Source organism: Mirounga angustirostris, unplaced genomic scaffold (assembly GCF_029215605.1).
Source record: "Mirounga angustirostris isolate CCGP_5_RB_7025 unplaced genomic scaffold, mMirAng1.0.hap1 SCAF_12, whole genome shotgun sequence".
In the NCBI taxonomy this organism is placed as follows: domain Eukaryota; kingdom Metazoa; phylum Chordata; class Mammalia; order Carnivora; family Phocidae; genus Mirounga; species Mirounga angustirostris.
In genome coordinates, this window is record NW_026991720.1 from 75,163,463 (window position 1) to 75,179,230 (window position 15,768).

Genomic DNA, 15,768 nt, shown 5'->3' on the forward strand with positions numbered 1-15,768 from the left:
GCCCAGAAGGTGTAATCAAAGGTATTCTGCTTCTTACATAGAATTCAAAAATGAAGATCTGTTTGGGTCCCAAGTGTATGGAGTTGCACAGTTTAGCAGGTAAATTTGGTGCTGTGGTTCTGTTTTCATAAGTGTCAAGGCCAGATGAGATGGATACTATATAGGCTAGTAGTCACTCTAGAAAGCAGCTCAAAGGCTCAATAAACCAGCCATCCGAGGTATTTGCTTAATCCTTCAATCCTGACAGTTGGCAGGTGTGATTTACTGAGTAGATTAAGTACTTTGCTCTGCCTACTGCAATGAATAAAGACAGAAGTAATCTTTGCTCGCAGACTTTCCCCAGCATCACCAGACAAATCATAGATCTCTCTTTCCCCACTAAATGGAATCTGTTTGAGGCCTGAGCAAAACAAAGATATAAATGCAGGATTTGGAACATGATTGTTCTGTGATGTTTTTATACTCAACACTGGTTTTTTACAGAGTAAGTATTAACTCTCTCTGCTGGGAAGCATCTTGCTACATACGGCTTAGTACCAAGAGTCTCATTAAGAAAGGTGGTCAGGGGGTGCCTGGGTGGCTCAGTCCGTTAAGTGGCTGCCTTCAGCTCAGGTTATGATCCTGGGGTCTTGGGATCAAGCCCCACATACGGCTCCCTGCTCAGCGGAGAGCCTGCTTCTCCCTCTCCATCTGCCTGCCACTCTGCCTACTTGTGCCCTCTCTCTCTAATAAATAAACAAAATCTCTCTAAAAAAAAAAAAAAAAAGGAACAAAAAAGAAAGGTGGTCTGCTGGGGTTTGCATTTCTGCGCTCCACCCAGGTCCAAATGCTACACTCCTAATGTTTGTTAACTTCTCAATTACCTTTTGTATTTTGGTATATGCTAGTTCTATACATATATTATCTCCTATATTGAAGAGGCTTAGAATATACTTGTCATGTTAATTGTTCCTTCTTTTAATTTGAAAATAAGAAAATAAAGTTTATGTGCCACCTGAGGTACTTTCTATCTGTACAGACTTGATTCATTCAAATTATAGCTTGCCTTTTAATCTTAACCTACAGAAACCAAGATATTATTCTTAAACCATAAGGAAAACATGAAAGGAAAAATGATATAAACTCAACGAAGATGCAAAGGAGAATTCAGATTGCACATTTTTTTAAACCTGTAGTCAATCAATTAGAAAGTAAATAAATGCATAAAGTCAAGAGTTTGAGAAAATAGAAGCCAAAGGACTACTAAGATAATATTATGGCTAAGAAGAAAGGTGTTAATATAAAAAACAAGATTTAAACAACTATAAGAAAAAGTATTTTAAAAAATCTAGCTATGATTGACTTAAAAATGAAGACATTTGGCTTGAAAAATGTGTGACTCAGAGAGGAAAACTGATTCAATCTAAAAAAGTTAGAAGACACTGAAACAGAAAGTTAACTATTGCTCAGACAGCCCCCCTGGTTGGACTGGCAGAAGGCAGTCAAGGAGGGAGTAGCAGTTTTAGACAGTGAAATCCAAGGCTTGAGTCTTCACAAGGTAACAAAAATCATAGCTATCAACTTTACCCCAAAATACACTTCCACATTATAAATTTTAAAATATTTAGATATGTTTCTAATCATCTCATTAAATTTAAATATTATAAATCTCATTTTTAAAAACTTAATCAGTTTTTGTTTTACAAAATGTTTAATTTAAATATACCTTTATCAATTATAGTAACCAGTAATTTTCCAGAAGAAAAAATATCCTAAATAAAAACATATGCAGGAACAATAAACTCAGAAACTATATACTTTTGAAAGATGACTTTTATACTTTCATTTATTATAAACACGTAATTTTTGTTTGTAACTATAAAATAATGAATTATGTCTTGATCTTAAAACTGTACATATCTATTTTCAATCTTTATTTTCTACTTAGATTTCATTCTATAATTCTTAAGTGCCAAAAATAGTAAGGAACCTAGTATGACAATCCAATAAAAAAAATAAAACTCCTAAACCAAAGCCTAAAATATTAGGTAATTAAAAAAAAAACCCACTATATGTTAGCATAAATAACATATTTTATGAAAAATAACTATCTTTTCCTAAACAAAAATATTAGTGACCAAAGTGGGTCTGTTTTACATTTGTTCAAATTCTTTTAATGTATGACTTAATAAAAGAAAACTAAGGATCAGCTACCATATTTAATCTGTTAATATTGTGTTGTTTTGGATGAAGGCTATCTAGCCTCACACAGATACATAGTTGCAAAAGGGAATCTTTTACAGCCTTTTCAGATAATTGTGGACATTCTCCTTTAATTCTCCATTAAAACTCAGTAACTAATAATTTCTAAAAGGCTAATTGCAACATGGAAAATATAACCATATGGGGCGCCTGGGTGGCTCAGTTGGTTAAGCGACTGCCTTCGGCTCAGGTCATGATCCTGGAGTCCCGGGATCGAGTCCCGCATCGGGCTCCCTGCTCGGCAGGGAGTCTGCTTCTCCCTCTGATCCTCCTCCCTCTCATGCTCTCTGTCTCTCATTCTCTCTCTCTCAAATAAATAAATAAAATCTTTTTAAAAAAAAAAAATATATATATATAACCATATCAATGAACTTTTCATACTGTGTTTCATTAAATCCACTGGTCTGAATAGATCTTATACCCGTGCAAGATTTTATAATTCCATGCATCGATCATTGGAATTATGAGTTTTGCAGGTTTACCAAATGCTAACACATTTCATTAAACAATTAAAAAATGCATTTGCTAATATCAACATCATTGTTATGAGAAAAGTCTATATGTACAGGAAAACTATTAGGCTTAAGATGGTGAATGCAAGTTTTCCAAGATTCTAATTTTTACTTAAAGTTTTAATTTTACCACTGGCAACCAATGCTGTCAGCTGTTTCCCTTGAATTAACAGGCTCACTTTGTTCATTTTTATTCAAGAAAATTCTACCAGGGGCGCCTGGGTGGCTCAGTCGTTAAGTGTCTGCCTTCGGCTCAGGTCATGATCTCAGGGTCCTGGGATCGAGCCCCACATCGGGCTCCCCGCTCGGCGGGAAGCCTGCTTCTCCCTCTCCCACTCCCCCTGCTTGTGTTCCCTCTCTCTCTGTGCCTCTCTCTGTCAAATAAATAAATAAAAAATCTTTAAAAAAAAAAAAAAGAAAATTCTACCAAATGCCTCAGTCTAAAAAACTATAGTTTGTATGCTTTTCTTTTAAGTAAAAATAGTATTACGTGACAAAGTGTCTAATTTAGCTCACAATTCAAACTACATGAGTACTTCTCCTTGAGACAACCATCATATTTCAGTATGCTGCAAATGCTTTATGCATACTCTCCATTTTATTACTCAGGATATTAAAAAGATAGGCACTCAAAGGTTGAGCTTTAATAAAATTAATAACGTTTACTGCACCATCATGGACATTTTTAAGAGGAACTAGCTTTTGGGAAGCCATGCTCCGGATGCCCCACTCTGCTCTGCTTGCTAGGCCCACCGGCTCACGCCCACCATGGCCACCATTCAGCAGCCGGTAGGAAGATGGCGCTTAGTGGAAAGCAAAGGCTTTGACGAATACGTGAAGGAAGTAGGAGTGAGAATGGCTCTGCGAAAAGTGGGCGCAGTGGCCAAACCAGATTGTATCATCTCTTCTGACGACAAAAACCTCACCATAAAAACACTTTGAAGAGCACTTTGAAAACAACACAGTTTTGATGTAACCTGGGAGAGAAGTTTGAAGAAACTACAGCTGATGGCAGAAAAACTCAGACGGTCTGCAACTTCACAGACGGCGCGTTGGTTCAACATCAGGAATGGAATGGGAAGGAAAGCACAATCACAAGAAAGTTGGAAAATGGGAAATTAGTGGTGGAATGCGTCATAAATAATGTCACCTGTACTCGGGTCTATGAAAAAGTAGAGTAAAAATTCCATCATTTTGGACAGGAATTAGCTGTGAGGATGAACAAGCTCAGTTCAATGAGCAAATCTCCATACTGCTTTTTTTTTTTCCATTACTGTGTTCAATTATCTTTATCACAAACATTTTATATGCATTTATTTTAAAGTGTTGATTTAATTAGGATCATCCCTTTGCAAACAAAATTTGTGCTAAAAAAAAAGGAACTAGCTTTTTTTTTTTCTTTTTCTTTTTTTTTTTGACTGAGTGCAGTGGGAAAAACTCAGTGATTACTAGTAGTTAGATGCCACTGCCTTAATTCATGCTAAGGAACCAGCAATTTTGCCACCATTGTTTCTGTATCAGCAGTGCAGGTGTCAACACAGTGAAAAAGGCAAATAACATCGTGGTACTACACGAAAATACTTTTGACATTATGAACCCCCAGGGTTCCTCAGGACACTGAGAGCCACTGGTTTGGGTAACTCAAGAAATGTAGAAATTTCACAGAACAGGAAATATTTTATAGTGCTTCTCAAAAAAGAATTCATAGTGACTAGCTTCAAACCTTCTTGCTATTCATAAGGCAATAAGGAAGATTCAAGAGCATTCTATATAACTATATGCAACTAAAAAAAAAAAATAGAAACCTATAAAAGATTTTAAACATGGTCAAGTGCTAAATCCCAACCAAGAAAAAAAATTGTATAGCAAAGAGCTCAGAATTTTCTATTTGAGTCAAAACTGTGGAGGATTAGATTATACACATGGCATTTTATTAATTATGTCTTACCTTAGCTCTAGAGGAACTGACATTTTCCATATTTTCAATGCTGCAGATACAATTCTGTGAAACTTTCCGGCAAGCCACTCTGATATAGTCCCAGAAGCTACGAGGACTTTCATAACCAAACCAGGTTACTTGACCTTCAGGAGACAAATTGTAATACAAAATAAAAGAAAACTAGACTAGAAAATTCAAAATGCAAGAATAAAATTCTGAAAAATAAAAGACAGCCTAGTGTGCCATAGTGAAAAGGGCACTAACCCGAGTGGCAAAAAAGCCTTCAATCTAGTCCTGCTCTATCTTTAACTAGTTGTGCTACTGTGGACATTTATTTAATAGACCTGGATCATAGTTTTCTCAACAACAAAATCAAACAAATGAAAGAAAAAGGGACCAGACACTAAAAAAAAAATCTCTCGCAGTTTAATATTCCACTATTCTAAGGCAGTCTTTTAGACAGCTCCCAGAAAACCCTCCTTATGGTTCTAGTTAACCATTAATTCACATGTCAAAGGTTGCATTCTAAAGCTTCCTCTACTTAGAGAAACAGAAAAAATAATAACACTTTTCCTCCTCTTCATAAGGAAACTTCCAAGAAATGAAACAATGCTGTGGTCTATCTTCTAAGTAAACATGATGAATTAGAATGCTATGTTCATGGATCAAACATAATCTACCCAACATTCTCATCTAGAAAGCCAATAAAGTTCCTCTCTGTCATTCACCTGCTCTCTTCTAGTTGGCAACCCATGAAAAGTCTTCCAGGCATTTACCATTATAACTTTTCAGATTCGGGTAATTATGTGTCTACTCATGAACAAATGTTCTTTTGCGTGTTATCTTACATCAGTATTAATATTTCTATATGGGACTCTGAGTGGTGGTCCATGGGCACCATTTTGTACTCTGAGCATTTTTAAGTAGGATATAAGAGACATCTTAATTCTTTCTTTTCTTTTCTGGAATGATTAGTCTTACCTAGGGAAGTTGTTTAATCTTAAAGTAGAAAGATCTGCTTTTACATTTTAAGTCTGGGCTTCCTTAATTATTTATCTTAAATCTTCCTATCCCCAGTAATAGCTTCTCTGTAGCAACATCAAAAGTATTCTTGTCAACAAGCACCATTTTAGGAGTGATGTCTCAAATGACAGTACAGTGGTTTCCAACCACAGTGGCCCGTAACAATAACTGAGCTGCTTTTTAAAAAATACCTATGCCTGGACTCCATCCCAAGGTAAATAATCAAAATCTTTAAGGGTGGGCCCAGGCATAGGTATTTTTTAAAAAGATCCCCTTGGTATTTCTAATAATGTATTTATGGTTAATTAACCAATAGAAACTGTACATATCATTTTGGTAACTCCTATTCATTATTCAGGACATTTTTAAAGTCCTTTTCTTCTTGTAATCCACCTACGATCTCTATAGCGGGTCAATCCCTATGTGCTGACATAGCACCCTATGCTTATCTATCCTTATAACTGTTTACTTGATTATCTTACATTTTACGTGGTATAATCAGTAAGGCAGAGATTGTGTCTTGTTCTACTTCAAATCAATCTCCAACACTTCATGCTTGGCTCAGAGTAGGCATTCAGTAAATATTTGTTAAACAAATCAACTGGTAAATCAATACAAAACATCATCTTAATTGCAAGGCACATAAAATTTGAATTTTAAAAATCTATCTTGTTATAGTGACAGTTCAATGACAATCTGGTATTAAGAAATGTGCATCCTAGATTATAAATGTCAAACATTCCGGACAAACATACCCTTGTCTTTATAAATAAAAATACAAAAGCTTCTCAAATCCTTATTCAACTCAATGTCTCTAAACTCAATGTTTCTTTAAAAATCTAATCTTACTACCTACAAATAAAAATATATAGGAATACTTATAATCTCCCTTCTTCCTCTCAATCTCTCCCTGTCACTTTCTTTTGCCCCCTCTGTTCTTTGAGTTAAAAAAGGTCCTGGCACAGTACCTTACTATAGTTTGTCTTTAGGATAATATTCATGTCATTAATTTGTTAGCCATTTGGAGAGGAGGCAGGATGTCTACTGGTTAAGAATATGAGTTTTGAATCAGAGGGACTTTCTAGCTATGTGATCGTGAGCAAATGAGTTAACTTCACTCTATCAATCAGGGTTTCCTCTATGAGTTGACAATAATGGCAGTACCTACCTGATAACACTGTTGAGAGAATTAGATGAGATAATCTATGTGCAGCAATTAGTTTATAGCCTGGTACAGATGTTAACAATTATTACCACTACTATTGCTATTATCATACAAATAGTTAAGAGACCCAAGCTCCTCTGTACTGTAAACAAAGTGGGAATGGGATGCAAAATTAAAATTTCCCCCTTACTTGCTCAGAATCTAGAAAAATGCTTAAAATTTACTCCCTAATGCAACCTTTTCCCATATCAACCATTTCAAATTTACCTCCCCAAGATATTTCTAGTCTCAACTAATTTTCTTTGGCTTCTATTAATTAAGATCATTCCATAATTTAAAATGAGAGGTACAGTCAGACTTCCATCAAGAAAGGATCTCAAAGAAAGGGAACATCACAAGTTTTCTCTGTTGACTTTATTTTAAACCTTCTCATGAGTTTGACATGGTTAAGGAAAATAATTTATGAGAAGTTTTAAAATAAAGCTGTCAAAAAATCACAAAAGAATATAACAAAGCCCCATTTTGGAGGAGAGGAAACAAAGATATCAAAAAACAAAATCTAGGCTAAGGTTAACAGAGAAGGAATGGGCACTAACTCCTTGGGACTCCTGCTGTGGGTAAGGTATGCTGTCTATAAGACTTTCACCCAAGAGACCATGGTAAGATTTCCGATTACAAACTGAGAAACTGAACAATTAACAGAATAACATACCATAATTTGCAGGCCTTAAATAAATAAACCTGTAGTATCTTCACAACACTATTATCAACTTAGCAAACTAGATGTGAGGATGACTTGGCTTGATTATGTCTTCCTTCCTCTTCCATGTACATCATTTCCAAAGTGAAGTTCTGAATTCAAGACACTGAATTTTTCACATTCAAAAGAATCTGCTTTGATTAAGAGAAGGTGTATTCCCTTGTTAGGCCTCCAAACAAACTCTCTTGTAAATCATATATCCTAGAATTTTATGTAAATAATTAAATAATTTCTGCATCTATGAAAGAGTTAAATTTAATTAAAAATAGTGGAAGCATTCAATTGGTTACTTGAGATAGTATTTGAAGATCATTTTTACTTAAGCACAGATTAATAGCAAAAGATGTACTTAGGCTATTAGTCTGTAATCATTATTCAACAGAAAAATTAAAAAACAAAGCTAAAAGCTGATCATGCCTTTTAAAATAACTATTGAAGCAATAAACAATCACTCCCCAAATATTTTCATTTCCTTTAAAAATAACCATAAAAGCAAATCACACAGCAAGGGAACAACTAGTCTATATCGTGAAGAAATTTTATTCTGGAGAAGAAACATCCTGTCATTAACAGAATTCTTTTAAAAGCTATTGATAGGTGTATAATATGCTTTCTGCTACATGTTTTCTTAGAAGTTAAATTTTACCAATGATGAAGTTAAACAACTTTTTCAAAACTTATTGACATTCCATCAATCTGACTCTAATTCATTTTAAGGCAAAGAAAGAAAGGGTGAAAAGTTTGCTGGACTAGGGGCGCCTGGGTGGCTCAGTGGGTTAAGTGTCTGCCTTCGGCTCAGGTCATGATCCCAGGATCCTGGGATCGAGCCCCGCATCAGGCTCCCTGCTGAGCGGGAAGCCTCTCCCACTCCCCTGCTTGTGTTCCCTCTCTCGCTGTATCTCTCTCTGTCAAATAAATAAAATCTTAAAAAAAAAAAAGTTTGCTGGACTAAAAGGTAATGTACTACTGACCAGCTATGTGATATCTTTCCCACAAAACTGTCTTATTTTCAGCACCTAAAAATGGCCTGTGATCTCTAAGGTCCAAGGTTATTTTATAATAACTCTTCTAAAAAAATTAAAAAATAAAATAAAATTACTTTTCTATATTTCTTAAGTTAGATGTCTGTTTACATCATGCAATGTATCTGTGTTTTGCTTATATCTTAGTTCACAGCTGGAATGAGACCTTCTAAGAACAAGGACTAAATTTTCTAAAGTGGTTCTCTACTTAGTAGTGACTGACACATCATCTTTTGATAATCTAAAATATAAATGAATCTGTTAAGTGACTTCCTTTCTCTACTCTTTGTATAAGTGCTTACCTATGTAAAGAGCAAATGAAAAATTCGTCCCCCAAGCTGAAGTTAGTGTTACAATGCATCACCCAGATGACAGTATCAAAGACTATCACCTTGGAACTGCGACTCAACTAGACAAGCCATAAAAGATAGTCCCACTGAATTTTAATTAACCACTCTGATATCACTGTAAAAGTTTTCAGATACTTAAAGGAAAATGGTTACACGTGGATTAATTGTTGCCAATATATTAGTATTTAGATGAATTCAACTTTTAACTTTTCACTTTAAATTTTCTAACAGCAATCTTGAATTTCTTACTGCTAATTTATAAAAGTCAGTTTAATATTTTCTATTATATTTTTGCTAAGCAGAGAAAACTCCCATTTCTGCAAGAGGACAGAGTCTTTTCCTTTTTTAAAAGAAACTACTATTTTTAGTTGAGGTTCATATTTATTAGACTACCAAGCTTTGAAAGTAAAATAATGACCTTGATTAATTTTCTAAGTAAAATTTCATATTAATATTCTAGAAAAGGAATCTAAATACTTTAAAAATAACTTTAATTACATATTAAGCTGAATCTTAAGAAGTATGAGTCTAGATTAGATACTCAGTTGTACTTCTATTGCTAGCTTTGTATGTTACTTACAGGACATCTCAAGTAAATCATTTAACAACTATGAAGCACAGTTACTAATTTACAAAACATAATTATTATTCTTTGTTACTGAAAACGTCTTGTTCACTGGTAAGGAATTTATCACAATTATCTATAATATGTATCTAATACCATAAAAATGAGTCAATTCGTAATCTTTCAAGACAAAAAAAATCAAGATAACCAGGTTCACCAAAAATCTGAAAATTGAATTTGACTTAAACTTTTTATCCAGTAATTTTACCATCTTTCCAAGTAGAAGACAAAGATTTTGTCTTTTTCTTCTACCAGCTTTTTAACAAAAGGCTTAGAATACTGGCAGACTGAATTAGAGTTCCAAAGGCTGAACTCCATACAGAGAACAACACATAAATGTGAGCCCTGAAGAAATCAAGCATAATCTGTTTCCGTAGTGATTAAGGCTATATATAGAGGACATAAAACAAATTAAACTGTTTAAAATGATTACTTGTGGGAATGAGGGTTGAGGAAAAGAGGCTTGTTTTTACTTTCCATCTTTTGTCTTAATTGTAATCCTTAGAAATAATGACTATATACTTCTTTTCTAATTAAAAAAATATAAAAAAGGCTAGTCCATTAAGTACAGAGCCTAGCAGTATTTTGCAGACAGGAGGAACTCAATTAAAAAGTTTTGAGTAAGTGAATAAAGGCATGCATTCTACCTGGGAGAAAGGAAACTAAGGAATATATTCCCACTAATGATTCCAGAATGGCAAAGCAGTTATTGATACTGCCCATGAATGTTTCACTGAGTGACTCTGGAAAAATCGCACATCTTCCCTAAGCCCCCAGTTTGCATGTAATACAAATATTATTAAACACACTTACAAAACTGAGGAGATAACTAATAATTCTTATATTGTTAAGAGTTACAATAAAATGTAATCGCACAGATACGCATGATTAATAAAAGTGATTAAAACCATGGGAACTTAAAGAAATATGGAGGGGGTCACATGAGAAAAGAAGGAGAGTAAATGGATTATTATATTGTGTGGGTTTACAACAAGATTTTAATTTAAAAGTTAGCATAAGCATATTTGTGCCCTCTGGATTAACAAAAGCAAAAACAGAAAGCTTTGCAAAACCCATGCAATGTACTAAAAGAGATCACTTAACTGATACAGCCCTCCCCAGTAAGTCAATTCCATGCTCCCGCGCAGCTCAGTGGCGGGAGACATCACCAGCATAGAGTACCTTGAAGAGGTATTTGGAGATGAGCCAGCCATCTGCAACTTTGGGATATCTCTTTAAAAAAAATAAACAACAACAACAACATACAGATATTTAAGAAACCTGCCATCAAGTTTACAATTGCAAACTGAATAGCCCAAATAAGATGGCTACACATTATCTGGATGCAATAAACACTACATTTACCTAATAAATAAAATGAACTCAGTTAAGATGAATTATGAGGTATACTCAGCACATAAATCAAACTGGTCCCTTGTCACCTATTCTACTGGAGAAGGGAGGGTATCTATAAGTCACAGAAACAAGCTCCCTGTTTGCTTTCAGGGCCATCATTCTTTCCCAAACATGATAGGCTGATGATGACAGGGCAAAAGGAGCAAAACCTTGACTGAATTTGCTAGCTTTGCACCTCAGACTTTATAAGATTCGTTAGGAAAATTATTATTAAACTATATTCTTATAAAGTTTCAACTTTAAAAATAAATAGACTTTTTTTACTGTTAACTTTTCTAAAAGTTGTAAGAAAATTCATTTTGAAGAACAGCTCTTATTTTTGGGGCCTAAGAAGAGTTAAAATTTTTATGTTTTTTTCTTTTGTGAATTATGAGAACAGCACTTAGATATCAAGTAGAATGTTCTTCAGTTTAACCAATGTTGACTGAATGCCTACTTCATGCAAAATGCTGTTTTATTTCCTACAGCTTCCAATTATTGTTTAACAACCACCATCTGGAAAAGTACTGTAAATCCTTGCTATGTTGTTTGGAAACTCCTAGTATAATTATACAGGAAAACTCCAAAGCCAAATTTCTAAAGTTGCATTCCCCAAAAATGATCTTTTCTGCTCTCATAACCAAACACTGAAATCTCCAACAGGACATGGTCCCATATACCTTGCCAATTATTTATACCCTTTCTGAAACCAAACAAAACCAACAGCACACACAGTCAGTAATGTATGAAAATGAAAGGAAGAAGATGTAGATAGTTTGTGCTATTGGCTACATATATGTGTTGACCATTCACTCTCTATCCTCCTACTTCAATGTATAACATTTTTAATGACTATTAAATTTGGAAACACATATTCAAAAGGAACTATAATTTGGTATTCTAATTGAACCCACATTAGAAGATCATGTTGTTGCTACAACTACTACAAAAATGAAAATTTCTCAGCATTGAGATGCAAATTAGAATAGAATGTTTTCATTGCAAATATTAAGACAATTCTTAATGTTTAAACCAATGTTTACTATCTCTGCCCTGACAACAAAGTTATGTATCTTACTTGTAGTCATTAATATAACCAAAAAAGTTATCAGAGTAAAAACAATGTCCACGGAAAATCTTACTTAAAAGAATTTTACTTCAAAAAATGTATTAAATAGGGGGCGCCTGGGTGGCTCAGATGATTAGGCATCTGCCTTCTGCTCAGGTCATGATCCCAGGATTCTGGGACCGAGCTCCGGGTAGGCTCTCTGCTCTGCAGGGAGCCTGCTTCTCCCTCTCCCTCTGCCTGCCTCTCTCTGTCAAATAAATGAAATCTTTAAAAAAATGTATTAAATAAGATATATCATGTCCAGATTTATGTCATGACTTAATCAATCCCTGGTATAAAGTGAGAAACAATTACTAACTCTATTATAAATCACAATTTATAGATTAGTATTTTTTTAAAGCTGTTAGTATGTTAGCCTTTATGTCTTCATTATGCAAATGGTTTTTATTTTGGCTGTAAAATACCACATGAAAATTTTAAAAAATTAAAATGCTTTCACTTATTTGTAGGCCTTAATTGCTTTAATCATAATTTAGTATCTTACTCTACATCAGTTATAAGGAACCAGGAGCATCCAGACCAAGGAACAATCCACTAGATTCCAAATTATCTGTAATTAAATTTCAACAACTCTTTTATTTTATAAATAAGAAAGCAGAGGCCCAGAGAGAGCATGCCTATATACCATCTCTGTTTGCTGTAACCTCATGCTGATCTACTCATGAGACAAGATTTGACAGAAGGAGGAGAATCAGTCAATTGGTTTTCCTGGTTGGTTATGAGTTGTCACTGACAGCCTCAGAAATAAGAAAAACAAAACAAAAAAATGAGCAGTAAACTTATAGTGTGACTGGGGTGAATATTTTTCTTATAAAATTTAAATTCTTAGCATAGTTGCTGCAAAAAAGTAAATGAATAAGTGAACTACAAAGCTCACATTATTTCAGAGTGGCCCAAGGAATTGTTTGGAGAAAAGGGTCTCATTTGCAACTGAAATAAAACCCTTTGTTATAAAATATATTAATGTTAAGAGAAACAGTATTTTACCATTAAGCAGCGCAGAAAAACAGTTTCAACAAAACTAAGTATACCAAAGTGTTTTGTTAAAAAACAAAATTCATTCAAATGTACCATTACAATCATATCATATATAGTTATAGTAGGTGTTAATTTCTGAAATTTTAGTCAAAAGAAGAATCTACTCAGAAATGGATACAATAAAAGAATGTTTAATCATACTAAAGATACAGTATTTTCTGACCCCAAATGAACTTTCAAAAACAACTGAAAATAAATCCAACTATAATCTTTTTATTAATGTGGAAATTGGCCTTCATCCAGAAAAGATCACTGACCACAAATCTGCCTTGGTGATAAGACTGAATATAATTCTAATTCATGAATATGCCATTTATTCTTCCATTTTTTTTCACGTTAGTTCTTGTTCCAACTTTAGCTTTCTATTCATTTTGATTTCTTTGATGACTAAGCTACATTAATTATCATGATTAATTTGATAAATGCAGAAGGTAAACATCTGCCTTCGCTATATTCTAATTTTTTCTCTTTCTCTGTGTATGTATTTTTCTTTCTTTTTTTTTTTTTAAAGATTTTCTTTATTTATTTGAGAGAGAGAGAATGAGAGAGAGCACATGAGAGAGGGGAGGGTCAGAGGGAGAAGCAGACTCCCTGCTGAGCAGGAAGCCCGATGTGGGACTCGATCCAGGGACTCCAGGATCATGACCTGAGCCGAAGGCAGTCGCTTAACCAACTGAGCCACCCAGGCGCCCTGTGTATGTATTTTTCTAATAAAGTTACAGGTAGATGACTTTATTTTTAAATGATCCAAGATGGATTCTAAAATAAGATCCTTAAATGGATTTGTAAATTGCCATTTGAAAGGCAAGTAACAAAACTGATTTTAAATTATCAGATAGTAATTCAGAATTTTCACAAGTTTTTAATTGGCAATACCAAATAGAATATATTTTATTTTGTCACTGATAATACTCATGCAAGTTCTTACTGTTTGAAATTTTGGATCTTCAAGCCATGTATATATATGTAAGAGAAAAATCATTCAGTGAAGCAATATTTACAACTGTAGTATGTACTGTATTCAGCTAACAATGAAACAATATTATTTTTCTTTCTATGTGGTAATTTTTCATCTCTTAAGATTCTGAAATTAAATTGTACCACCATATAAAACTTATCTTAAGCTTTCAAAAGACTGCTTTAAAATGACATTTATAGGTAGATGGTAGATACATTAGAAACAAAAGTATTTGTTCACTGATTCAACAATTTTTAAAACCTGAGTATCAAAAACATGAAAATATTTTACATTTTAAAAGTCATAGTGACTTTAAAGGAAACACATGTAGGAAGAATTTTAATAAAATATTAGGTTATATGAATGAACAACTCTTGAAATTAGAAAATCAGAAGACATAGGAAATGAAATTATGATGCCCTCCAAAAATGACCTAAAGTTCATTAAACTGTGCAATCTCTTCCTTGTTCTATAAGAATGAGAAATATTTGAGCATTAAAAAATGCTGAATTTACATAACAAAAAATTTAATGAGACAGCAACTTTCCATTACTGAAAATAAACAAAATATAATTTAATAATTGTAAGTACTGTAAGATGCTCTATGCTAATTCCACAAAAATCATCAGATCAAACTGGAAATGACCAATTATTTTTCTGGCAGAAATGCAAAGGGCTACAAACACAGATAAATAAACATAAGAAAGAACTTCAGAGACTGTCAATTCCTCCTAAATCCAAGAATCTGTATTACCTGGTAGAATCATAAATTTCTTTACCTCTCTTATACATTAAAAAAAACTTTCAAAAATATCTGAGGCAAGGTTATCAATGGTAGATATTATTTAAGTATTTTAAAAACATTTTCTTCTGGTGGTATGCCCTTTCAGAAGTCAAATCTAGATTAGATTCCTTAATTTGAAAGGATTTGGGAAGTGAAGTTCATGTAAAATAAATCTAAAAATACTCCAGAAATAACGAAGTTGAAAAGCACTAGTAATCTCTCATCCTATAAATAAATAAATATTTAAATTGGGGGATTAAAATGACTCCTTGAAAATTCCGATTTGGTTATAAAACATAAAGACCATATATCCAAATAAGTACAAATACTGAAGACATTTTTCTTGTTCTTCACCCAGAAATGCTTACAGCAAATACCATAACTAAGAGTACTACTACAACCCTATGGCTCCAAACAGAAGCAAGTACCTAAGTATGTGGAGATCGTGTTTTAGAATTTTAAACATGCACAAAATTATATAAGATCTTATAAAACTAAGACAGGAAAAACATGTCAGATGTTTCAAAACAAATAATAAACTCTCAAGTGAAAAATGATAAGCATAAAATGAAATAATAAAATACCAATAGAAATCATGTAGAAAGACCAATATCAAGGAGAAAAAAAGAACCATTATTGATCAAAATGGGCTACATAAAAGCTAGTTCTATGCGATGTAAATAGTTTTTTTCTATTTGAGGGTAATTAAGAAGACTCCCGGGCGCCTGGGTGGCTCAGTTGGTTAAGCGACTGCCTTTGGCTCAGGTCATGATCCTGGAGTCCCAGGATCGAGTCCCGCATCGGGCTCCCTGCTCGGCAGGGAGTCT

General features: G+C 33.7%; 1 protein-coding gene and 1 pseudogene across 4 annotated transcripts in view; one reads left to right on the plus strand and one right to left on the minus strand.

The window, feature by feature from the left end:
* RUNDC3B (RUN domain containing 3B) overlaps nt 1-15,768 on the minus strand; it is a 130,513-nt gene that overhangs the window by 70,279 nt on the left and 44,466 nt on the right. For 2 of the 4 annotated variants that reach the window (XM_045864774.3, XM_045864772.3), the window contains exons 3-4: nt 10,820-10,870; nt 4,702-4,835 (exon numbers count right to left, since the gene is read on the minus strand). In XM_045864774.3, the coding sequence (XP_045720730.1) occupies nt 4,702-4,835; nt 10,820-10,870 (185 nt within the window). The remainder of the gene's footprint in view (nt 1-4,701; nt 4,836-10,819; nt 10,871-15,768) is intronic. The other 2 variants (XM_045864775.3, XM_045864773.3) reach the window with 1 other exon arrangement.
* LOC123835611 (fatty acid-binding protein 5-like) lies at nt 3,522-4,111 on the plus strand (annotated as a pseudogene).